We start from the raw sequence: 24,351 nt of genomic DNA on the forward strand, positions 1-24,351 counted from the left end.
GCATGCACCACCATCCCAGCCCTGGCAGATGGTCGCAACTGTTACTCCGATATTTCAACGCGTCTCAAAGCAGTCTAACAAGGTCGACTGTCAATTATGGGGTGCTAGCATCTTCTTTCACCTTGCTACGCTGTCGTTGCTCGATGCCGGGGCTAGATATTGTCTAGTTACTAATATAGGAAGGACGTGCGAGTCAGCTTGGCGGGAGCTTACTGTCTCGTCCTTACGAAGCAAGATGGCCTGAAGTTCTCTGTCGAAGGCGCATTCAATCGCCTTTTATTGTTCTGTCCGTACCAACGAACGTCTTGTCTGATTCTGCGACATAGGTAGTCTCAACTGGCTGATCTGTGAGAGACTACAGGCTGCTCGATCCAGCTGCCCGACTTGTATTCAACAACTACAATTAGCCGTTAACAATGGCACAACTCATCAAAGGCACCGCGTTTTCTCCCTATTTCACAGGTCCACTACTATACCTCCTAACCGCTGCTCCTCCGTTCCTCCGTGATCCCCTCCGCCTGCCGGAGAACTACTCCGCGCCTCTCACAACTTCTCTGAAATGGCTCTTTGCCATTGGGCTGGTTGGCAAGGCCAATAGATGGCTTAGTAATTGGGCGAATCGTAAATGGCTGCGGAAGGATGACAAGAGCGCGTGGGACTGGAAGAACGAGGTGGCTGTCGTAACAGGGGGCTCAGGTGGTATAGGAGCATTTGTGGTGAAGGGACTTGTGTCTAAGGGAGTTAAGGTTGCTGTCATTGATGTCCTGCCTCTGTCTGATGATTTGAGGGATTGTATGTTCCATAAATCTACTGCTCTATCCTGCTCAATTGCTGACGCATTTACTAGCGGCTAATGTATTCTTCTACCATTGCGATATAACATCTCGCGGCGAAGTAAGGAAGACAGGCGACGCGATTCGCTCATCACTAGGCTCTCCCTCTGTCCTGATTAACAATGCCGGCATAGGCAACGCACATAACATTCTAGATGCCACGCCGGAGAGTTTGCGAGCTATTTTCGATGTAAATCTCATCAGTCATTGGTATACCGTGCAGGAGTTTTTGCCTGACATGATTGCAAGAAAGAAGGGGCATATCATGAGTACTGCGAGTATGGCTAGCTTCCTTGGTGTTGCCGGCATGGCGGATTACTGCACTACCAAAGTCGGATTACTTGCATTTCATGAAGGCCTTATCCAAGAACTCAAATACCGTTATAACTGTCCTGAGATTAAGACAACTATTGTACATCCTGGGTGGACCCGCACAAGATTGATACAGAGGGTCGAGGAGGATCTGAGAAAGGCTGGTACACCTATCTTGGATCCTAAGACGGTTGCGGATGTCATGGTCAAGCAGATTCTGGAAGTAAAGAGTGGACAGATCATCCTGGGGCCATCAATTGCTTCTATGCTCCGGGCACTTCCAGCTTGGCTGCAGGAAAAAGTCCGTGATAAGAATTCTCAACTTGCAAAGGTGCGGGCCACGACGGGCAAAGCAATTTAAAGGGTGTACGTTGTTGGGAATGACCTGGGTGGTTTGGACAGGGTGTTCTCTACTTAGCTGTGATCCTTCCATTTCAGTTCGCACTTGTGAGACGAGGCACGTACAAAAGGGCTTTTTATTTAAGTTTTGTACACCAGTCGACGAGGCTCAAGCGGCGGTTAACTGGCGTGCCTGGGGTCAATGTTTCAAGGTAGAATCGGATCGATCGTTTGTTTCAAATGGCGCCTTTAGGAACGTATGTGGCTGCAGCTATAGATGCATGTATCTTCATATCTCCCGTGAGCTAGCGTCTCGAATTGTTAAAGGCAATTGGTGCGAGGCTGACCAGAGTTCTCGATAAGCGTCTGACTCCCGCAGATTTGCTTTGACGAATTCACGGAGGCTGAGAAGGCAGTCGGCCTGCCCTTGTGCTATTTTTAGCTGGGCTGTGCCGCACCAGGCAACGCGGCGGGTGCTGCTTTTGCTTCGCCTCAGCCAACACCCAAATATACCTTGGCACCTCCGCGGGAAAGGATGCGCGATGGATGCGCAGTCAAATTATTTGTCCTTGGTCTCCGGATGCTGTAATAAGGTCTGACCTCCTTTTTTCCTTGCAATTGGTCTACTGTTCCAACTCTGTTCTTTCCTACCTCTCTACTCTCTTCTAGTTCTGCTCCTATTCCGACCATGCAATGTGGGACAAGACTTCCTTTCTTTTATTCTATGCGACTATTCTCGTTGCGCAGAAGGCCGCTGCCGCCCAAATACTCGGTAAGTCTATTTCTGCTCGTAAATTTAATTATCCGCAGGGGCTGACTTCTAAAGATGGCCGATTCGCTAATACCGCGAGGCCTGCAACGTACCTGTCGACCAGTGTTATATTACAGTCAACAGCCTTAGGAGCATCAAGAAAAGCGCAAATTCCTTCACTGGTAGCTACATCCGATAGCTCGAGTCCTTCTTTTGCTTCTGTATTTTCCTCCGTTGGTGGCTCCTCTGTGGCTAGGGGAACACCTGGTTCACCGTCGTCCCTTTCTATGCAATCCCAAGCAACTCCTGGACGATCCTCTCAAGACTTGACTCCCATTGTCATTATTCCAGAACCAACTGCCGTGCTGCCATCGGCTAGTGGCAGTCCGCCGTCTGGTCCTCTACCGTCCAATGTATTAGTCACAACCCAACCATCTCCTTCACCTATAACAATTGAAGTGCCAGCAAGCGAAGTATCTATAATTGCCTCCATCGTGGAATCTCTATTACAGCTTTCCAATACACTTTCTTTTACACAAGTGCCCTCATCAAATGCTGCAAGTAGCCTGCCTACGGGTTCCGATGCTACTACGCCAACAGTCCTGAGAACATCTGAGATCCCAGCCAGCACCACTCAAATGCCGCTGTCATCTCTACCGTCTTTATCATCCGCTGGGAGCGGCGCCCAGACGTCAAATTCGTTACCGTTTAATTCTGGATTTTCCACTGTACAAATAAATACCGCTTTTTCTGACATTTCGACCGCGATTTCTTCTGGCGTTAATTCGATACCAACATCATTACCTAGCACGGGCTTTTTTGCTTCTTTCACTTCGTTGCTTTCATCCAGTCTCATGACCTTACCAATGGCTGTTTCTTCGGGGATGACAACTCGCCCACTGTCGTCAGTCCTCGCGGCTAGTGCTACTACCTCATCTGGATCTGGAATTACGGAATCGTCAAGTTTCTCGACTCCAGTAACCTCGTATCCCATAACTCCAACAACTAGCGTGGTTCTGTCTTTGAGCACGAGGAGGCCTACAACGAAGATTCCAACACTATCCCCATTTTCATCAATATCAACACCAAGCACGACCCCTTCTATTTTATCAACACATTCACCAATTAGCTCTTCGCTATCATCAACACACCGCTCGTCTACATACCTTACCTCATCATGGTCTTCTTCGGATACAACCAGCAGCAAATCATCGAAAGCCACTTCCATCAGTTCCTCACCCAGCTCTTCAACCGTATCCTCCACAACCTCCTCCGCCCTCTCCACCAGTCTCTCCACCTCCACTTCATCAACGACAACCAACCTCCCAATCACCCTCACAACAACCACCTCCGCCTCCGCCTCCTCCACCACCACCGCAGCCGCCACAGTCGCGGCCTCAACCCCCTCCAAATCCGCCATCGCCGGCGCCGTCGTCGGCGGCACGACCGGCCTCCTACTCGCCGTAATCGCAACGCTGTACCTGCTCCGCCGCCGCTCCCAACGCGCCGCCGCGCGCCGCCGCTCCGGCGGCAGCATCTACCCGGAGCTGGCGTACCTGTACGACCCGCCGATGCCGGCGCACATCGGCGCACTGAGCGCCAGCGACCGCAGCAGCCCCGGCTCCGGCGGCCTGCGCGGCGGCGGTAGCGGTGGTGGCGCGGGCGGGAGTCCGGGCGGGCCGAGCCAGCAGGTGAATCCGGATACGGGCGCGGGCTCTACCGCCGCTGCGCCGCTGCTCGGGCAGTACCAGTACCAGTACCAGAACCAGATCCAGACCCAGGGCCAGGGCCAGAACTGGAATCAGAGCGTCCAGCGCGGCAGTCCGCGGCTGAACGGCTATGGCGGCCCCGTGGCGGATGCGTCGGGCGCGCTGGCAGCGTACAGCGGGGCGGGATACGGCGAGCGGGACGGCGCGGTCGAGTCGGATGCGCTGCTGGCGGGCCGTGGCAGTGGCGCTGCGACGCCGGACCCGCCGCAGCTGCCGCCGCAGAGGTACCAGCCCGGGAGCGAGGAGGCCGCGCCGCTCGTGGGCCCGTTGCCCGCGGTTGGGGACGCGAGTCCGACGCTCAGGGAGCTGTTTGGGACATGGCGGGGGATGGACTTGGAGGCGGGAGGGGTGGGGCAAGACAGGAGAGGGCTACCGGTGGGGGCTGGGCAGTCATTGCTGTTTTCGGGGGCGGGGTTGGGGATTGGAGGGATGAATGGGCCGGGGAGGAGGTGAGGCAGTGGTGATGAAAGGAGTCTTAGGCTTTGAACGGCTTGAGAGAAAAAATTGGGGAATTTGTGGGATCGGGATGCATAGATAGGCGTTCAGAGGGCGTTTCGAGGTGTCGGCGGTGGGCGTGAGCGTTTTGGTCCTTCTTTTTTCATCCCCCTATTCTTCAGCGGCTGCTGCATTTAGCATTTCTTGTCTAATCTTCAGGCCTGTATTAATATACCCTAATGGCCAACATTCAACGGAGGAAGACAGGGAGAGCTGCCATGGCAGCGATATGTATAAACCTGGGTTGCCATAACCACATATCTATTGATTCTCCTTACACTGCATTTCGCGTGCCTCCATCTCCAGCAGCCATGAATATGCAGACGCCAGTGACAGCAACGCAGCCTATCTAACTGCGATGCGCACCCATTCCCACACCTCATCCCCAACCGACCCCGGCAAACGAGCCGCCGTCTAAATGACGCCGAGGGCCCCCAGTCCATTCATCTCTTCAGGCAAGATAAAAGGCGTGAAAAAAAGTAGCGGAGACAAAAGACGAAAGTGATCCACCAATCTAACTCCGAGTATGCAGTAGTCTTCTAAGAGAGGGCCCTTCACCCCCAAGACCAAAGAAATAAAATATTCTGCGTCCCTGTAACATCCCATTCAATTCGGTTTCCGCCAACGCCAGAGCCCTTGGGCGAATCCCCGCACGCGAGCCGTATCCAGAAACGATCCTCCCGCTCGGCCCAACAAAGCACAAAATCTCTCCCCTCCTCGTATCTTAGCTTTCACTCAGACGAAAAGGTCCGCTCACGTGCGCTGCTGGAAGAACCAAGTGCTCCGCTTCCCGCCCCCGTTCGCCGCGTCCTGCTGCTGCAGGCCCGACAGCACGGGGAGCATCGGTCCCTCCGCCCCGCCGCCGCCTCGCAGCGGTTTCGCGATGCGGGATCCCGCGCCGCCGAACGCGACGCTAGCGCCCGACGTCGGGGAACCCAGGCCGCGCGTGGAGCCCGCCTTGGCGGCCTCGAGGCGCTCCTTGACGACCGTGAGCTGGGCCTCGAACCTAATCACCGAGAAAATGTCAGCTAGTGCGTCTCGCGGCCGGGTGGTTGTAGGAGACCAGGACCGGCCGGTTTTTATGTGCAAGGGAGGAGTAGAGGATGTAGACTGACCTGTGGTTCGCTTGCGTCAGCTTCTCCTGGCTGTCCTGCAGCAGGCTCTCGAGGCTCTGGATGCGCTCGTTGCGCGCGATCAGCTTGCGCTCCGCGATCGCCACTTCCTTCTTCAGGCTGCTGTTTTGCTCAACGAGCTGTCGCTGCACCACTGTTAGCTGCTCGAGGTTGCGCTCCAGGAACATCATCTTTTTCTGCTGCGCGCGGTTGTTGGATGTGCGGAGCACGTTGTTGTACTGCTCGCGGGTTTCATCTAGCGAGATCTCGAGCTCGACGACCTGTGTTTATAAGGGTTAGTATGCTATGCTATGCTATGCTATGCTATGCTATAGGGAGGGGAGTTGGAATAATAGCCCGGAACTTACCCGCTCGCAGCGATTCTGCAGATCCCGCATCAGGCTCTTCTTCATATTGTCGAATTCGGCAATCTGCTGTTGGACCGTCTTGCCGTTGATGGCTCCGGATGCGACGCCGTTGACGATTGCTCCGCTCTTTAGCCGCTGCTGGAGCGACTCGAGCTCGGACTTCATTTTCTGGTTCTCCTCCACTTTGCATGCGAGGTCGTCTCGAAGTTCGTCGACGAGCTCGAGCTCGCCCTCCTGTCTTGCAGCGTACGTGTCAGCTAATCGGGCCTTGACTTCCTCAATGTCACCGTCTCCTAGGTTACGCTCAAGTATCTCCTCATATCTCTGTTGTAGGATTGCTGCGCGTTCCTCTAAAGCTTCTCGCCGGCGAACATGGGCTTCATCTTCCTCTCCCCTTGCTGTGATTGAGAGTTCTGCTTGTCGAACGATGCCCTGAGTTTCAATAAGTTTGTGCCGTAGCTCTTCTAATGCATCCGGGGCGATAGCCTCGCCAGCCGCGCTCATCTCGTGCAGAGTGTCAACTTGCCCGATCATCTTTCGGATACTCCGCTCGTTGTCACTGAAGACCTCGCCTCCTAGATCGAATCCGGCCATCATCTGGGCCATCCGCTCGGCCTTCTTCTTCTCCTTCTCATCAAGGAGGGCGCTAGTCTCCTTCGCATTCATCCTGGCATCCAGGAGCTGTTGCTTCACCTCATCTAGCTCGGCGGTGAGCTCGGAGTTAGCCTCCTTTAGGCCATCCATAGTTATCAGCGCTTCCTTGGTCTCGAAGTTGATTTTCTCCACCTGCATCTTCAGCTCGTTGATTTCGCCCGTTAAGCGCTCATTGTCCTTGTTTGTCTTGGAATCGCGGTCCTTGTAATACTGCAGCTCCTCCTTTATGGTCTTTAGCTGATTCTCAGTATTCGCGAGCTGCGTCTCCTTCTCGGCAACTTGGTCTTGCAGCTCATTCTCTCGCCGTAAGAACTCATCCTTCTCGTCTTTTTCTAGCACAATACTGGGCGTGCTGGCGCGCTCCATATCCATTCGAGAGTCGGGTCTTGATGGCGTATCTGACCTTGACGGCGTATCTGACCTTCTAACATCCGTGCTCGCAAGTCTTGACGGTGTCTCTGATCGTGGAGGAGGTGGTGCTTTCTTTGCACTGCTGGAATCCAGCGATATTGCTGGAGTCCACCGCTCTTTTGGTACAGTTTCACCACTACGCCAGATCTGCACTTCTCCCTCCAGACTCGAAATGTAGCCCTCAAATGTGAGGATTTGACCCTGAGCTTTCTTGAGCAGCGCCTTAAGTTCTGCGGGGCTGAGTTCGGCATTGATCTTCGCCTTATTCTTAATAGCCTTGGCTCTGACACCGAACCGCAGCGTACTCAGCGTTTCCTGGTCATTGTAGCTACTCGGTGAGCAATTGATGATAAGCGTCGTCCTTGAGTTACCACCTAGTGATTCTTGCAGAATACGAGTCAGTTTCGAGTCTCGATATGGGATATGCGTCGATTTGCCATCCGTCAGTGAGTTGATAACCATGCCCAGCGCGCTCAAGCTCTTATTGATCTTCTTCGCCTCCTCCAGCGTCTGCCCGCTTGCACCCGTCTTGCCCACCTTCTCACTACCCGCCAGATCCACCAAGAACAGCTGCCCGCTCTTCGCTGATCCCGTCTCGACGTTCTTTTGCGTGACCGTGATAACGAAAATAGAATGCGACCGCGACGACTCTTGGTTCATGTTGGTGGCCGCCACCGCCCTCGCCATGCCGCCGCGCCGCATGACTTCGTAGACCTCCTGCACGCTGGACACATATATCTCGAGCAGGCCCTTGACGTACACGCCGCGGCTCTTCTCCTCGTGCACGGGCAGGTTGTCGTTCTGCGGCGCCAGCAAGTCACGAATCCGCTCCATATAGATCTCCATGTAGCTAACCCGCACCGTGTACTCGATGTTGCCCGGGCTGGACAGGATGCTCGCGAATATCTGCTCCACGATCCGCGGTATTATGCCCTTCCCTTCGCTGTCGTCGATGTCGCTGCCCATCATCGTGTACGACTTCCCTGCGCCCGTCTGCCCGTAGGCGAACACGGTGCCGTTGTACCCGTTGAGGATGTCGTCCACGGTTGGCCGGATGGAGAAGTCGAAGACATCGCTCTGCCGCGATGTCATATCAAACACCCGGTCGAAGGTAAAGGCGCCTGCTGCTTCCCTGGACTGTTTTCCATGTATACATGTCAGCGTCTATTGAACAGATGCTATGCTGCATAGCTCCCAATTCTACAACCGCTCGTCTTCCCCGTGTGTGGCGGTCCTTACCTGGATGCTGCATGTGTCTTCCGTCTCAAATTCTACTATCGGTTCGCCTCCGCTGGCGATTTCGACCTTGTTCTGCGGGCGGAACCGCGCAACCACTGCCCAGCTGCATCATCAGCATAACAATCTCAAGTAGCATAATCTGGAAGACTGGAAAAATCCGCACCCTTAATAGTGTTGTAGCTCCTGCAAACAGCCATCGTGTCAGTATCTCTTATGTTCCTATGATCCTTAATCCGGTGTGCGGGAGATACTTACGCCATGATTGCGGTAATGTGGCGGCTATGGCCCGATGGCCTATAGTATTAAACGGCTTCTGTGCCAACTAGAGGAGCGCAGGTGGTGCAGCTGCGGTTTGCTGTAGTGGTACGTAGGCAAACCCGTTTCGAGGATTTTCGCGTCCAAGGGATGGGCCAGGTTTGCGAGGTGTATTAGGGGGAAACACAGTGTGGACTGGGTGGATTGGGGACGGGGGAAAGAATGACTGGAACAGATCAAAGGTAAATGACACGGTGTGGACTCGTTGGTAGATGTGGTTGTGGGGGCCGTGATGTTCTCTGTTGACTTGACGATCCAGCGTGTTGGCCTGCATGGCTGAAGCGGGATGCAGGCCGTTGTTAGCGCGATCACTACCCGTCGGCATCATTGCGCCAGTGTCTCACTGTCAAATGCCATTTTTTATTTTCGGTTGTGCAACAGTCAAATTTATCTAATTAAGATACAAGGCCCATCTGTACAGTTCGTGTACTAATCCTCTGGAAAGACACGTAGGGGAGACAGCTGTTCGTGGCCCACTGGTTCCTTTCCCTCCCTCTCCAAAAAACTTTGTCCCAGAACGCCGCGCTTGATGAATGAAAAGTAGCACCTTGACACCAACCACCAGCTATGACCGCACCTTATGCTGTGTAAATTCCTTTGGGTAGACAGTATGTCAAGGAAGACTCAGTCGTGTTTGAAATCGCCACAAGGATATGACTCAATCCTCCCAGCTCTTCTCCACCGTCTCGCGGACCCGCTTCGTATACTCTCGGCGGTTGTCTTTGTACAGGTTTGATGCTTCGACATTAGCGGGAGAGGAGGTATTGGGATCGTTAAGAAGACTATGAATGTTAAGCTAAGTCGAGTTTAGGTAACGGAAGTCTGGCATGATTATCCTACCTTTGAATACTTGTCAAGATAGCCGCTACGTCATATGTTGGACTCCATCTGTTCTGAAGAATATCCAGACAAAGCTCGCCGGTTCCATAAACATTTGGATGGAACATCTGGCTGATGAACTTGACTCCGGGTGGCTTGTTAGGATACGCTTCCTCGAAGTGCATTACAAGCCTAAATGTGCCATCTTCAAACGGTGTATCCGCAGGTCCGATTATAACAGCATTCCTAAGTTTTGTATAAGTAAGATATACGCGGTGGTCGTGTGCGGGGTGGCCATACCAGGTCATAACATTGTCAGCGATTGGAGAGGCGGAGACTCCAGCAGGAGGATCGTTTTGCATTCGCTACAAAGATGGAATGTTAGCTTGTCCATAAACTATCCATAGCAGCTAGGCTAAAATTTTCTAAGGATTCAAGATGTTAGATTGTGACACGGCGCCCTGCTGGACGTACCTTGAAATCCCTCATCAAACGGCGGCGAGCAGAGGTCGACATGATTGTTTGGAGCAGTAGTATAAGGCTGTGTGTTTCGAGTTGGTTATAGGATATAATCAAGAGATTCTTTGTATTCGACGCGGATTACGAGGAAGGCCAATCTTGCTTTGCCTTCGATCCGGCTTGCTTAAGAAGCAACCCGGGGGCAATCTCCCGATCACATGACCACCTTCACAACAACTTCATCTTGAAGGTCACCCAACGGGATTCTAGAAGGATCGTCGACCTGAATTTCGGCATCACTGTGCTTTGGTGAATATGAGCTCAATTGTAGATGTGGAATGCCCTTCTAGGACTGTGACCTGTGACTAGCCCTCAACCGAAAACTTAGTCACGGAGCATGCTGGGACCAAGTGAATACCTAACCCATCTAATTTTCAATTTCATTCTCTACCTAGCAACAGCTGATCGATCTCCTCATAATAGAACCAGGAAACAATCGCTGCAATGGTATCTCGCAAGAACGCTCCAAAAAGAAACAAATTGCTAGAAAAGGAGGAGCCGCGCTAAACACCGTAACAATATAATAGGCACTCTCCCGAAAGGCACGTTGAAGTACCACTTACTAAAGTCAATTTCATGTCGACTCATTACCATATCCTCTCTGGAAGTCAATTTGTAGCCCGTGCGGACCTTACAGGGGAGGTGCTGGACTCGGCGTCTTTACTCCGTGGTTTGATAGCCGCCGAGCAATGTACACCCTCCTGTCAAATCTGGTGGTTAGCGCAGCCACGTCTGCACGGCCTTTTTGTAGAGTTTTGATATTTTTGCTGTTTAAGGAAAAGTAAGGCCGTGCAGACGTGGCTGCGCTAACCACCGGAGATGACAGGGTGTACAGTTAGTGAACAAAAGTCTCCGCGTCTAAGCGATTTTACACCAAAACTCACCATATTCGCAGCATAATTACTACTACTCTAAATTATAAATTTATTCTATAAAAATTAATAATTAAAAATAAGGAGTATTTCTAAAAACCTACGTACTTAGATTTTTATTTAATAAAGAATTAGTTTAGATAAATATACTTTAGAGTTAAGTATTATAAAATTTAAGCGAATTTATATGTAAAATGCTCTTTTTTTGCTCTTCTCTAACTTTAAATTATATTTATCTAAACAAATTCTTTATTGGATAAAAATCTAAATAAGTAGATTTTTAGAAATACTACCTATTTTTAATTATTAATTTTTTTAGAATAAATTTATAATTTAGAGTAGTAGTAATTATGCTGCGAATATGGTGAGTTTTGGTGTAAAATCGCTTAGACGCGGAGACTTTTGTCCTGGCACTGTGTCCTGTCGCAACCATATCATCAACTTGACACATTTATTCTCCAAGAGCCCCCGCAGCCCCGTGATGCATGGCTGCTGCTGTGTGCTCGCGACCCAAGTAGTCAACAATCGGGAAGCGTGCTCGTCTCTCAAGATCATCAAGCGGAATCTGAGAACGAATGTATCTGCGGAAGCACTTTAGCTAAATCCTCGCCAATCCCCCAGTCGGTTTGGAATTATCTGAGATTAAACTTACTTTTGCCTGTGATCATCAGTGGGCTGGAAGTCCCAGCTTTCGAACCGTCCTATTCGATGTCAGTGTTTGAGAGATATGCTGGGGGAACCACGAAATGCCTACCCTTCGTCAGCGCGGTCCAGCATAGCCTGCGCTGGCGCTGGCTCGCGAGCACCTCCTGATGAATTTTCTTGAAATCCCACTTCTCATGTGCCTCCTTCTCAAACTCCGCCGTCATACGCACATGCTCCGGCTTCGACGATGCCGCAAGATTCACAATCTCCAGCGGATCGGAGGACAGATCGAACAGCTGTGGTGGATCCACGAGGGACGTGACGTACTTCCATTTGCCGCGTCGAATCATCATGACGGGTGAAATAGTGCCTTCACCCATGTACTCGCCGAACACTTCGTCACGGCCGGGCTGGTCACTGATTAGGTAGTGGTACAGGCTGTGTCCGTCGACAGGGATAATTGCTTTGGGATCGCCGCCGGCTAGGTCAACGAACGTGGAAAGCAGATCCATCGTCGACACTGACTCGTTTACCCGCTTCGGTGCGAAGAGAGGGGGGTAGTTGATGATGAGCGGCACACGGGAGCTCATCTCAAACCAAGACATCTTGTACCATAGATCCCGTTCGCCGAGCATGTCGCCATGATCGCCACTAAAGACAATAATGGTGTTCTTATCCAGTCTGCAGTTCTTCAAGATTCGGAGAAGCTTCCCAACCTGGTCGTCTACAAAGGTGCATGCACCGAAGTATGCTCGGCGGGCACGCTCGGCGGCTTCATCTGGCACCGGGTTGTTCCAGAGATCGACGGTCTTGAGAAGGCGGGTTGAGTGGGGATCCTGCTCTTCTTGCGGAATGTGGACTTTCGGCAGTGGAATTTCAACGTCTTCATATTGATCCCAGTACTCTTGAGTCATGGTGTACGGGTCATGAGGGTGAGTAAGGGAAACTGTAAGGCAGAATGGACGAGCATCAGGTCCTTGGCGAACATAATCGTAAAGATACTGAGAGGCCTAGCGATAACATATCAACAACTTTTCTTCTTGTGGGAGAATAGAGTGATTAGTAGTCCAAAATGCTTTCTAAGGGTGTCTGTAGCCTGAGAGTTTCTCTTATCGCTCAATGACCCTGAACAGGGCTCTTCATACTTGGCTAGCTTTTATTCGCCGCGTCCTATAAATTCAATTCTTGAAGGTCGAAAGCTTACCTTGTGCATGACATCTTCGTCATAGTCTAGCTGATTGGATCGGACGCAAGGGCCCGCCTGCATGACTGACGACATGTTGTGGTACCATTCCGGCCTCTCATCCGGCCTGTCCCAGTTGACAGTCCAGCCCAGATCCCCAGGATAGATGTCCGAAATGAGTCTATAGGTATTAGGAAGAAGGCCAGTAGTCATAAATAGGGAGGATATCTTGCCTGTGCTCAAAACCATGCAATTGATCAGGTCCAATGAAATGCATCTTGCCTGCCAACGCAGTCTCATAGCCCTCATGTCGAAGGTAGTGCGCGTAAGTTGGGACGTCAGATGCAAGTACAGATGCATTGTCGTATCCCTTAATCTTCGAGGGTAGCTGGCCGGTGCACATGGAAAAGCGTGAGGGTGCGCATAGTGGAGAATTGCAGTATGCGTTCGCAAAGACCACACCGGTCTTAGCGAGGGAGTCAATGTTTGGGGTACGAATGGGCGAGTTTGGATCGTGTATTTTAAGGAGAGGTGCGGCCATTTGATCGGCCATGATATACAAAACGTTTGGCTTGGAGGTGACAGAATGCCTTGCTCCTCCCAGGCCCTGGCCTACGAAAGAAAGGGGAGTAGTCTGTTCAGATACAAATCCATTGTTCCCTGACAAAACCCCTCTCACTGGGAGGCCACTGCCAAACTCAGCCCTTCTAGGCGGAGATTGCTCGTCGATTTGCGCTTGACAACCCAAATCTGAAGCAGAATGCAAAGATTGATCATTGCTCAAAGAATCACGACCGCCCAATGAAGAAGCACTTCCCGGAAGAAGGTTGCTGAGAGCATGGCCGTTGCTAGCAGAGGTGCTCTCCGACAAGACCTCCTGCGGCAGCAAAATACTAGGAGCCATGCCGATGATTTTTTCTGTGCAGCCGTTAGTGAAGATACGGACGATACTCAAAATTGAAATCGTGCGTTAGATTGAAGAAGGAAACTAAATGCTTAAAGAGAAACGTGATGACCCTAAAGACAAGTAGCTCGACAGATGGCTCTTAGATGTATCAGTAAGGCAACAGTTGGCGAAGAATAGGAAGAGGGAAACTGGAGGCAGCGAAGCGTTTCAAGGAATGGGGCGGCCTAATATATTATGGTTGAGAAGTAGGCGGTGAATAACACACTACTGGGCGGATCCGAGCACGCAAGTTTACATCGGACCGCAATCGGGCTAGCCCTGAAAAGAATATTGTCGCGTGCGAGATATGAGGGATATTTTATGGCGACCAATATCAAAATACCTGCCAGTACAGGCTCCAGTGTCCCCCTGGTGCGCTACATCTGCAAGTAAATTAGTAACGTAGGTGATAGGGTTATGACGGCGGTAGGATTATGACGGCTTACAGGTTTTGCACCCGAATTTTGTCTATGCGCCAGTTTTGAAGTTCCAAACCGTCATGCAACACAGCAATTTCGCTTTACGCACTAGAGAATTTCAAGTTTAACCCCTATCCCTTGGACCGGCCGCGTCCTCCCAAAAGCACAGATCAACCTTAAGCGAGGGCGATTTGACTAATTAGATTGCTAGAATCCTCAACACTAACGCTATACACCTTAGTACGCGCACAGTCCACTAGCTTATGGGAGGACGCGGCCGGTCGAAGGGATAATTAAGCTTAAAAAATTAAAGACTTTGCCGTTGAATTGCGCCTCTGTGGCCCTTTCGTTCTACCACCTTCTGGGATAAAGAAAACATCTCTCCATTTGATAGTCTATTCAGATTTAAATCAAGACGGAATGCATCCCACAAAACGCTGACACCTACTGACAAGGCATGCTGTCGAGCATATGTACTCCCTACCCGCAGATATTGTCAAAGTGGTGGTGAAGAAGATTGAAAGAACCAATCTTCACCTCGCGGAAGGTCATTCGGAGATAAATTCGACTGTTTGCACCTAGGACCTAGTGCGGTGAATAATCTCGAATCACTTTCCGAGTCGATCGACGACGAAAATCCAATGTGAAGTGGGGAACGCTTGGCAGCGCCATGTGTCACCAATGGATTCCGATGAATCAGATGAAGCCTAAGACCTCGAAAGTAGATGGTACAGCAATTTCCAATGGTAAAAGATTTTACGTCGGACGAATCCTGCGCAGTGAGGCACAAATGGCCACCACTAGGCAAGCCTACCGTGGGAACATCTCCCCATGAAACATAGCCAGTGGGAGGATATCTAAAGACGGTCCGAACTCGGAATGGGCTGGACCAATGGTTTTTGACATGAGTGGCCAGACTGCAGGTGAGCAGAGAAGGGCATGATATTCACCTATTGCTGGCGAGATTTGCTTCCCTTTGCATGACAGTGAATCTAGAACAAGGCCGTGAAGTTTGATTGGAGATGATAAGTGAAACAAATAAACCAACATTCCCAATTGCATGGAGACACCACCCAGCCCATATCGCCATAACCGGTCGGGGTTGCGAGATTCGCGAAACTCCGCGCCTCGCCCAGCATCCAGTATCTACCTATAGTACAACAATATGCGATCGTAAACGGAAGATCGAAGCCAAGGAGGTGCCATCGAACAAGGTATTTTACGACCCTTGGACCCAAGCTCATCAAAGAGAATTATGATCGATCCGCGTCCATATTATATCGATTTTCACGACTTCCTCCTGATCTATCCCCAAACCCACCTTTCGACCTGTAACCAAAACCGCCAGTACGGCCTCTAGGTCTACCATCAGGTGCGCCACCCCCAAAGTGCGCGCCAGATCTGCCTCCATAGCCGCCCCTTGAACGACTAAATTCGCCGCCTGATCCGCGACTATAAGAAGAACCTCCGCTCCTAGATCCAGATCGGAATGAGTCAAAGCTTGAAGTCGAACGACCACGCGAAGAGCCTAAGTCCGAGCCCTGGTCGAACTCATCATGACCTGACGGGTTAAGGCCCCTAACACTATGAAGACGGAATCTCTGAATTGAGTTTGATGAAATCTTCGGGGGTTCTTTCATACCCCAGCCGAACGTCGCGAGGTTGTTGATGGAATCAATTAGGAACTGTTTGTCTGAAAGCCATCCGAATACTCCAATGAAAGCCATGTACGATTTCTGCTTGACGTCCGGGTAAACACGCTGATGCGCTCTCGCCATGTCAGATAGAATATTTGCGGCCTTCTCAGACACCTGTCCTTCTTTTGTCATGTCGATGGATGCGATTTCCAAAGACGTATCGTTCTTCAAAGGCAACCTACTTAGGCGACGACGAACATCTGGAGAGTCAAGTGGTGAGACAATAAGCCAGCCTTGGCCTGCTTTACCCGCGCGAGCAGTGCGTCCAATTCGATGAATATAAGTCTCACGCTCCCTCGGCAAACCCATCTGGATAACATGAGTCACATTGGGAAAGTCCATGCCGCGAGCTGTGACATCAGATGAAAATAGAATGCCCGATTTAGAGTGTCGGAAATTGTCAGAAGCTTTGGTGCGCTGTCCTTGAGTGAGCTTGGAATGAATCTCATAGACTCGAGCAGGGTCCAGTGGGTGTTGTCGATTGCTGCCGCGAAGATTCCTGAAAGCCTCAGAAGCGAGTGTAACTTCTGCCGTAGAATTGAAGTACACAATGGCCTTGAAAGGCGAGCCATTGTTCTGTATAGCATTTTTTACTTCCCTTTCGCAAAGTTCAAACAGAGCAGGGAGCATATTCTCTAGACCGTTTGTATAGACGACATTCTGTGGAACTCTTTCATGTGTTGGCTCCTCGTCGTCGCGCACTGTCTTCACGAAGTGGAACCCAGGTTTCAGAGTCTGCCGAACAAGATGAACAACTTCCTTGGGAACCGTGGCTGAGAACATGAGAGTCTGTCGATCTCTGTTCTTAATATGAGGCAATTGTCGTTGGATTTCCCTGATTTCATCAGAAAATCCCTGATCAAGCAAGCGGTCGGCCTCGTCCATTACAAGACAGCTGAGCTTCGGAGCATCGACGCCTGAGGTTTCATCGGAAAGCAGGTCATTGAGTCTTCCAGGAGTTCCAACAAGTATATGGCAGCCTTCGCTCTGTGTTTTTTGAAGCATTGCTCTCTTTTGAGTTCCTCCAACGCCAACCTGGACAACAACGCTCGTACGAGCGACTAGTCTTCGGGCCTCTTCCGCAATCTGCTCGGCTAGCTCTCTTGTGGGGGAAATTATAATCGCTCGAATGTCGTCTGGGGATGTTCGTTTGCGACGGCTATATTCGCCTAGGCTTGGGTCCTCGGAGATAATGTTTTGCAGTATGGGCAGGAGGAAAGCTAGCGTCTTACCCGTGCCTGTCTTGGCTTGAGCAATGCTGCGAGAGATTAGTCCAACCTTTACAACGCGAAAAGTGGCGCTTACATATCAGAGCCTTTTAATGCTTGATTAATTGTTCTGGACTGAACTTCGGTCATGGCCTCAAATCCCATATCCTGCGTTATCGTGCGAATGACATTCTTGTGCACCAACCCTTGGGTTTCGAGCTCGTGAAATTTTGTAACCGGTCCGTCCGCAACAACATTGTCTATTTCAGTATCGGGAGCAGGGCGTGATGCATTAACTTGCCGCTCGACTTCGGCCTCAACGGCATATGTTGCTGTGTTCTGTTGCCACCGTGTGGTCTGGTGTAAAGCTGCAACGGCGAGTTCGGGTACTGATACAGCAGGTCGCCATGCTGCTCGGGATTGGGCAAATGCGGCCGCGCGCAAGACTCTAGGGGTGAGTGCCGTCGAGGACAGAGCCCAGGGGAGAGATGCAGGGCATCTCCGTAAAGCTCCAAGCATGGTAGTGTATGAAGTGATCGAATGGGAACCACGCAATTGTCGCAAGGCAAATCGGAATTAGAAGAATATAATAAAAGAAAGTGTGTTTACAGAATATAGCGATCAAGGCCTTGGTGGCTTAGAAGAACCCGGCAATTCCAGGGAAATTTTGGAGTTAAGGTAAAAGCACAAGGAGGTAGGAATCTCTGAACTTTTTTTCGAATGGGAAAGGAACCGCGCTTTCGGTTTTTCCAGAGCGCGCTAGCAATCGTGTCCTATCTTATCACCTCGTGATATCAGTTTTAAATTCGAAAGGGACTTTTACTTCAGCATAGCCGGCACATTCATATAATAAAAGTGTCAATTCGCGCACAGTCTGCCGAAGTGACATATAGACTTGGAAGGTGGTGAAATTATGCATTGATCCCATAAACCCCTTTCTATGTTCTGTAGACATTACAATCATTATCATTAAATCTCTACCACCGTTCATAAGCCATGCACATTTAAGACCCTCAATCTGCCGCTGTCCTTCTTAGCCATGGGATCTGGCTCCTCTCTGCACCTAGAACTACCACTCCCTCCGATATACCTTGATGGATACCTCCCGTCACTCCCCGAACCCACCAGGTGGTCAATTCGTTGATAGCCTGGCCCACCTTTCCATCGTTCATCTTACATATCGTATGCGTAAACTGCACGCACCACCGACCAAACTCATCAATAGTGTGAACTCCCTTGCTAAATATCCGTTCTGAAATTCGATGTTCACGCTCATAGTGGTAGGCATGTCCAATAAATAGCTTGACATATGGTAGAATAATTTGCAAGGTTCTGAAGAACTGGAGTACTAGCGCAGCTGTGACTTGCTGTAATATTGAAGCCTCTTCTTCCAGACCTCTATCGGGAACTAGCGGTCGCCATGCGAGAGCAGGTATCAAGGCTTGACAAGCGGGATCGAGGCTTAAAACTTGAAGGACGTTTGGAGGTATGGCGGCTTGCACACTCATGATTTCTTCGGGCGTCATGTCAGCCGGCAAACCACGCAGCAGGTAGGTTATACCATGAATGTACAGCTGCCGGCTTAACGGTGGTAGCCCCTCCTCGCCGTCACGTGCAAGAGATGAGGATTCTTGGTAGGCCTGCGCGACGAGAGTCAATCCTGAAAACGGTTAGTACAAGCCTTAACAATCTTCCTGAACCTAACTACCTTGATTCGCATATTTCCAGTTGATGCCGCTTTCAGTCTCAGACGAATTGAAGACCGGTAGAGCAGAGCCGGAGGAGATGGGACGATCATATGTTGAAGCATCGTTTGATTCCTCCGCGTCCGTCATTGCCGTCGACCAGCCATTTGGCATAATGCTTCCCTGCTTGGACGTATAGGTTGGTGGTGTTTCCGACCTACTATTCTGCGCACTCACACTTATGGTCCGGGTATGGTTTGGGCGACTACGAAAGTCACTGACTGACCGGCGAATAGACGGCAGCTTTGGTATTCGATTCTGAATGATGGATGGAAACATCGTATACAACGTCGAGGTCAGCGCTTGCTCACTGTGAACGGAGTGTAGAGTTTCAAGGCTTTCCAAGCTAGTAGGGTGGGTAGCAATTTGCCCTTCGGAAGCGATTCTCGTCTTAGTTCAAGGCACAAAGCATCGGGAATGGCCAACGGTTTCACGCAGTCGCAAACGGACGAAAGGCTCAAAGGTTCAAAGGCGCATTGTAAGGTGGAGAGAGAATCCACGAGGAATATATTCTGGCATTCCAGGCGGTTGCCTACCATGACAGAAATATTATCAGCGAGAAGAGTCTGGGGCATGTGAAAGAAAAAGGCATTCCGTTGATAGGCCGCCGCGAGGCTACGCCCGTTTTCTGTTGTGTCTCACATGTGCATTTTTCCGCAGCCTCAACACCCCCACTCTGCCACTCCCTATCATTGTCTCGCCCCCTTAATTACGCACTGACAGGGCAGGGGAGACAATATCGCTGTCTCGATCCGATAGAGTACATCAGAGAGCACTACAAGGCAAAAAATGCCCCAAGAGCAGAATCGGGCCATGAATAGAGGGATTATTATCCCTTAGCACGGCAGCGTCCAACGAGTAGGTGGTCTGTGCGCGAACACCAGAATTAAAAGTTCGCGTATGGTCACGGAGCCTTACTACAGCTATCGTGCAATTTATCTTCCTCACCTGCTTGTCTAACATCCATTATGGTATTGTCCCTAGTGTCACGTGTGTCTTCTTGAAAATCTTCCAACCAAAACAGGCTGTGAGCTCCCGTCTATTTAGACCTCCGCGAATGTCCTCTCTTAATAGCAGATTTACAGCAACTGCAATAATAACAACCGCTTTTAATACATTCTGTTTCCCTCGCCAGCTCCCTCAATTTGTGCCTTACAATAGTCCCCCAAAGCCCAAACCTATGCCATGGCGTATCTACAAACGTCCTCCACCCACTTCTAACGAGTTGGCTGATATTAATGAGATCCTGCGGGCTATACCAGGACCGAAAGCTACATCGGAAAATAGGGACCACCAACTCCTACAAATGGGAGGGCAAAATCTTGGGATTTACTGCATTCAGGCATGTTTCACAACAAGTATATACAAACTTTACCAGACTAACATATACAGATAATAAAAGTAATCGTAAAGATGGCATCTCTCTAAAAGATCGGCAGAGTTACCAATCAAGCCTTAAGGAACTTCTCGAGGCTCCGAACGTTGAAGGAATAGATGGAAGGCTAGATTATTTATTTAAGGGTAATAGTCTAGGTAATACACTATTCTAATCAGCACGTTATGGGAATATAATTCTAATAGTTGGTAGAGCATTCAGTTCTCATTAAGGATGACCCAGCCGATAAAGAGCTTTAAGGAAAGTGTGACGGTTGCTGAGTTGGATGGTGTGCAAACGGAGCGCCAAATTAAAGACCTTCCTAGTATAGCCGATAATCAAACGTACAGCTTCGGAGGGGAGGATATGTCACCAGATATCCCAGCACCTCGCGCCTCTAGACGATGACAGAGATAGCAGTCAAGGTGAGTAACCCTCTTGCCCAAAGCTTTAGAGAGTGTATCTTGCTAAGTACTTACAGATGTCTTACGGCACGAGAGAAGTTCCAACGATGATGGCGACCTAGCAAGCCCACCTCTCTCTACACAAAGGAAGCGGAAGCGCTCCCAGTCCGCCAATACCGACACGTCTGACGGCCAAACAATAGATCCAATCTCCAAGGAGTATTATAGCAATACGAATTCGATAAAGCGACGCAGGCCACTTACTCTCCAACACCAATTTAGTGTCTAATTGCGTATCTACGCCAGACCCGGCTCCTTCACAGCTATACAGTAACACAAACCCGGAAATCGATAATACAAGCAACAAAAACTCTAGTAATAATAACGGCAACCATGCCGGTGTCCCAGTCAGCGGCGAGGGCAATACTAACGACAAGAAAGGGGACGGTAACCACAATAAGTGCTACAACTAAACTCGTAAAGATAAATTTCTGGAGCCTACTATACGCCCAGCTCTCTTTTCCCGCCAATCACCTAGCTATCGGCACAGTAGTAAGGAGCTACATATGATTAATAGCAATGGGGGGGAAGAGATCCATAAGGACGTAGTTAGTGCCGACAATGGGGCCCGCGTAGGAACGGCTACGGCAGTTCAACCGCCAGACGTCATCAATTCCCGTCCACCTGAGAGAATAACGGAAGGCGGTTCCCCACAAGATGCCGTTAAAGATCATACCGATAGCGAGAGCGAACGGCTTAGGGCGAATTTAAAAGGCCAACAACAGCCCTTACTCACTGCAATAGGAATTCCCGCACAGCCTACAAAACGGAGGTCGCGGCATACAGATCGCAAATTACACCCTAAGAGCGCGCCTGAGCCTAGCCGGAGGAGGCTCAAATTTGCTGCATCTCATGCCAAAGGTAGATTCCTCACTCCTCTCCTCGCACGATCTGCAACCGCGGATGTGAGGGCGCCGTCTGACCGCGACGGCGTTGGCAGGTCGAGACAGACTCCGCAGAAGCTACAAAGGGCGAGGCTCGGAGGATAATCAAATCTGAAGCGGCTAAGCGAGGCTAGGAACACCAAAATCACCCCAAATCGACACTTTTCTATGGGCGCATTGCAACACCACGACAAGAAAATTAACTCCTGAAGTGCTAGGTGTCTTTGCGGACGCGTCTTCGTAAGGTTCTAAGTGGCTAGAAAATTATTACTGCGTGGTTGCGCAGCGAAAACGTAGATTTTGGTGGTCGTTTGATTATAATACGAGCCGTTATCTCAGGTGCCTCAGCCGCTTCTCCGAGGAATTTGTGGCGTTGCATGGCCCCACTCTCTTGCTTTCGTCCCACTCTGCGGCGCGCACTAACTCCTAAGCCAATAGAACGTCGCGCTACCTCCTACCACCCCTGCCACCCCAAAAATTCCTCTGCGAAGCGTCTAAGAGATTATAGGCGCGCGTTTGGTGTAAACTGGGTCCTTTTTCTAACGTATGTTAATTTTAAACAACTCTAGCGGCGTGAATATACTAGCTATAGTCTTAGTGCGCGATGCATTTAAATTATAATCTCTTCTTTTATTTAATTATAATAATTATAACTAGCTAACTACCGTATTAGGGGGCGAGATACAGCCTTAAAGTTTAAAGACGCGTTTTTGAAACTGGTCCCTCTCCGCCAGCCGTATCAAAGTAACGGCCGTACTCTACCACTACCACTCCGTTTCCTTCCAAATTTACGGAGGCACCTCTTCTATCCTATAATAACTAGCTCACCCGGTTAAACTATATAGATTTGCTTTATAAACCCTATCCCTCCGTCGTGCTGCGCTGCGGGGGCTGCTTCGTAGTAGGGGGTAAGCTTTGGGCAGAGCCTCGTGCAGAGCTTTAGTAGAGCTTCGTGCAGAGCTTCGTGCAGAGCTTCGTGCAGAGCTTCGTGCAGAGCTTCGTGCAGAGCTTCGTGCAGAGCTTCGTGCAGAGCTTCGTGCAGAGCTTCGTGCAGAGCTTCGTGCAGAGCTTCGTGCAGAGCTTCGTGCAGAGCTTCGTGCAGAGCTTCGTGCAGAGCTTCGTGCAGAGCTTTCGTGCAGAGCTTCGTGCAGAGCTTCGTGCAGAGCTTCGTGCAGAGCTTCGTGCAGAGCTTCGTGCAGAGCTTCGTGTAGAGCTTCGTGCAGAGCTCCGTGCAGAGTCATGTGTAGGCGTGCAGACGTGTAGATTGCAGACGTGCAGGCGTTCGTACGGGCGTTCGTGTGGGTGACTAATTGATTGATCAATTGTATGGACGTTTGTGAAGCCGTTCGTACGGGCGTTTGGTTGATTGATCGTATAGACGTTTATAGAGCCGTTCGTGTAGACGATTATAGAGTCTTCCTAGTATATTAGTGCTGCGTATTAGGAGAGCTTTGGAGCTCCGTATTAAGCTTTGAGTAGAGCTTCGAGCAGAGCCTCGCGTAGAGCTTTTAAGTAGAGCTTTTGAGCAGAGCTCCATGCAGAGCCTTGAGTAGAGCTTCGAGCAGAGCGTCGTGCAGAGCTTCGAGCAGAGCTTCGAGCAGAGCTTTGATAGAGCTTTGAGTAGAGCCTCGTGCGGAGCTTCGAGCAGAGCTTCGAGCAGAGCTTCGAGCAGAGCTTCGAGCAGAGCCTTCTGTAGAGCCTTGAGTAGAGCCTCGAGCAGAGCGTCGTGCAGAGCTTCGAGCAGAGCTTTGATAGAGCTTCAAGTGGAGCTTTGATAGAGCTTTAAGTAGAGCCTCGTGCAGAGCAGAGAGCAGAGCAGAGAGCTTCTCTATATAGACCTTGTATTTAGGCTTATTTTTAAAGGCCTTGTAAACGGCTTTGTATAGAGCTTTGAGCAGAGCTTTGTATAGGCGTTTGTGCAGGCGTTCGTGCAGGCGCGCCCGTGCAGGCGCGTTCGTGTAGAGACGTTTGTAGAGACGTTTGTAGAGATATTAGGGGCACAATCAGGCTCCATTGCGGATGGATTCTATAGAGCGAGAGGAGGGCTTTCGAATGGAGGTATCGGCGAGTTAAGCGGTGGTGTATTAGGGGGCGATATACCGCGTTAAAGGCGAACAACCGTTGTCTACTAGGCAGGCTGGCCTGCCCTTACAAATCGCGACCATAATCTCTCAGACCCTCGGAGAGGAATCCACCTCGAGGCTCTGTAATTGGCTACTAGAGCTAGCGCAAACACTAACGCCTGCGGCGTACATTAGGCTGCGGCGCCAGTCGCTAATTGGCTTAGGTGTGGCGGTGCCAGCCGCTGATTGGCTCAGGAGTTTGCAGGAGGTGAGGTGGATTTTCTCTCCGAGGGTCTGAGTTAACTGGGATAAACGAGCCGCACCCTTTGTAACTCATATCATGCTTCGGCCCATCTCCTCGGGTTTGTCATTCTTGGCAACCATTATTCACGACGATCGCAACATGCCAACATTCTCTTACTGCCAGTCGCTGACGCTCATAGAGAGCGCGCCCGGCGATATAGGGCATATTAATGGCGTCACCATCATGCCTTTGGCGCCGAATTCATGGTTGACTGGATTTCTCCACACCCTTCACGGCACATCCGGAATTGCGGCAAACCGAATGGCTATACAAGTAAGCGGCGCCGGCAGCGACTCGGAGAGTAATGCGCGCACTCTACGCGGCAAAACTACCACGGTCGGAGTCATCCCCTCGATTGATGATAATAGCTCAAGCGGAGACGATAATAGCGTAAGCGACAGTAACGTTAATCCTAACCATAATAACGTCTATCCCTGGGTCGCGCAAAACCCACTGTGCCGCAAAATATAAGGGGTACTTTAACTTTAAGCGACTATAACTCTACACACACATTGAGATTTATTATAATTCTGTATAAGTCGTGTAATAGAGCTTCTTTTAAACATTTAGGACAGCTCCCGCCTATAAATTATATTTGCATTGTCGCCTT

The 24,351-nt window shown here is 50.4% G+C and overlaps 10 protein-coding genes across 10 annotated transcripts; 5 read left to right on the forward strand and 5 right to left on the reverse strand.

Moving 5' to 3' along the window:
• Window positions 1–65: 65 nt before the first annotated feature.
• K441DRAFT_625600 (NAD(P)-binding protein) lies at window positions 66–1,825 on the forward strand. Its single transcript, XM_067646109.1, has 2 exons — window positions 66–792; window positions 848–1,825. Exons 1-2 carry the CDS (start codon window positions 417–419, stop codon window positions 1,504–1,506), a joined length of 1,035 nt encoding a protein of 344 aa, XP_067509672.1. The 5' UTR covers window positions 66–416; the 3' UTR covers window positions 1,507–1,825.
• Window positions 1,826–1,986: 161 nt separating this feature from the next.
• On the forward strand, window positions 1,987–4,566 carry K441DRAFT_95299 (uncharacterized protein). The gene is made up of 2 exons (XM_067654557.1): window positions 1,987–2,256; window positions 2,311–4,566. Exons 1-2 carry the CDS (start codon window positions 2,178–2,180, stop codon window positions 4,455–4,457), a joined length of 2,226 nt encoding a protein of 741 aa, XP_067509673.1. The 5' UTR covers window positions 1,987–2,177; the 3' UTR covers window positions 4,458–4,566.
• Window positions 4,567–5,097: 531 nt separating this feature from the next.
• On the reverse strand, window positions 5,098–8,859 carry K441DRAFT_95303 (kinesin-domain-containing protein). Its single transcript, XM_067654558.1, has 6 exons — window positions 8,539–8,859; window positions 8,447–8,466; window positions 8,284–8,378; window positions 5,980–8,181; window positions 5,615–5,892; window positions 5,098–5,505 (listed from the first exon to the last, which is right to left on the reverse strand). Exons 1-6 carry the CDS (start codon window positions 8,541–8,543, stop codon window positions 5,253–5,255), a joined length of 2,853 nt encoding a protein of 950 aa, XP_067509674.1. The 5' UTR covers window positions 8,544–8,859; the 3' UTR covers window positions 5,098–5,252.
• Window positions 8,860–8,936: 77 nt separating this feature from the next.
• K441DRAFT_650968 (ubiquitin-conjugating enzyme E2 2) lies at window positions 8,937–10,041 on the reverse strand. Its single transcript, XM_067647119.1, has 4 exons — window positions 9,892–10,041; window positions 9,718–9,782; window positions 9,439–9,663; window positions 8,937–9,380 (listed from the first exon to the last, which is right to left on the reverse strand). The coding sequence occupies exons 1-4, from the start codon at window positions 9,931–9,933 to the stop codon at window positions 9,257–9,259; spliced, it is 456 nt and encodes a 151-aa protein (XP_067509675.1). The 5' UTR covers window positions 9,934–10,041; the 3' UTR covers window positions 8,937–9,256.
• Window positions 10,042–11,015: 974 nt separating this feature from the next.
• Window positions 11,016–13,734, reverse strand: K441DRAFT_650969 (choline-sulfatase). Its single transcript, XM_067647120.1, has 5 exons — window positions 12,870–13,734; window positions 12,658–12,817; window positions 11,563–12,463; window positions 11,461–11,509; window positions 11,016–11,389 (listed from the first exon to the last, which is right to left on the reverse strand). The coding sequence occupies exons 1-5, from the start codon at window positions 13,538–13,540 to the stop codon at window positions 11,260–11,262; spliced, it is 1,911 nt and encodes a 636-aa protein (XP_067509676.1). The 5' UTR covers window positions 13,541–13,734; the 3' UTR covers window positions 11,016–11,259.
• Window positions 13,735–14,934: 1,200 nt separating this feature from the next.
• On the reverse strand, window positions 14,935–17,609 carry K441DRAFT_600551 (DEAD-domain-containing protein). The gene is made up of 2 exons (XM_067645200.1): window positions 17,004–17,609; window positions 14,935–16,956 (listed from the first exon to the last, which is right to left on the reverse strand). Exons 1-2 carry the CDS (start codon window positions 17,423–17,425, stop codon window positions 15,255–15,257), a joined length of 2,124 nt encoding a protein of 707 aa, XP_067509677.1. The 5' UTR covers window positions 17,426–17,609; the 3' UTR covers window positions 14,935–15,254.
• Window positions 17,610–17,805: 196 nt separating this feature from the next.
• K441DRAFT_600556 (uncharacterized protein) lies at window positions 17,806–19,005 on the reverse strand. Its single transcript, XM_067645201.1, has 2 exons — window positions 18,612–19,005; window positions 17,806–18,566 (listed from the first exon to the last, which is right to left on the reverse strand). Exons 1-2 carry the CDS (start codon window positions 18,928–18,930, stop codon window positions 17,920–17,922), a joined length of 966 nt encoding a protein of 321 aa, XP_067509678.1. The 5' UTR covers window positions 18,931–19,005; the 3' UTR covers window positions 17,806–17,919.
• Window positions 19,006–19,681: 676 nt separating this feature from the next.
• On the forward strand, window positions 19,682–20,171 carry K441DRAFT_650972 (uncharacterized protein). Its single transcript, XM_067647121.1, has 2 exons — window positions 19,682–19,993; window positions 20,044–20,171. Exons 1-2 carry the CDS (start codon window positions 19,709–19,711, stop codon window positions 20,077–20,079), a joined length of 321 nt encoding a protein of 106 aa, XP_067509679.1. The 5' UTR covers window positions 19,682–19,708; the 3' UTR covers window positions 20,080–20,171.
• Window positions 20,172–20,260: 89 nt separating this feature from the next.
• K441DRAFT_692087 (uncharacterized protein) lies at window positions 20,261–21,479 on the forward strand (the record flags this gene model as incomplete). The annotated part of the gene is made up of 5 exons (XM_067652533.1): window positions 20,261–20,315; window positions 20,377–20,451; window positions 20,508–20,649; window positions 20,762–20,877; window positions 20,914–21,479. The coding sequence occupies 5 exons, from the start codon at window positions 20,261–20,263 to the stop codon at window positions 21,477–21,479; spliced, it is 954 nt and encodes a 317-aa protein (XP_067509680.1).
• A 136-nt stretch (window positions 21,480–21,615) lies between these two features.
• Window positions 21,616–22,262, forward strand: K441DRAFT_95379 (uncharacterized protein). Its single transcript, XM_067654559.1, has 2 exons — window positions 21,616–21,918; window positions 22,048–22,262. Exons 1-2 carry the CDS (start codon window positions 21,752–21,754, stop codon window positions 22,208–22,210), a joined length of 330 nt encoding a protein of 109 aa, XP_067509681.1. The 5' UTR covers window positions 21,616–21,751; the 3' UTR covers window positions 22,211–22,262.
• Window positions 22,263–24,351: the final 2,089 nt, after the last annotated feature.

This window comes from Cenococcum geophilum (assembly GCF_001692895.1).
Source record: "Cenococcum geophilum 1.58 unplaced genomic scaffold K441scaffold_2, whole genome shotgun sequence".
NCBI classification, from domain to species: domain Eukaryota; kingdom Fungi; phylum Ascomycota; class Dothideomycetes; order Gloniales; family Gloniaceae; genus Cenococcum; species Cenococcum geophilum.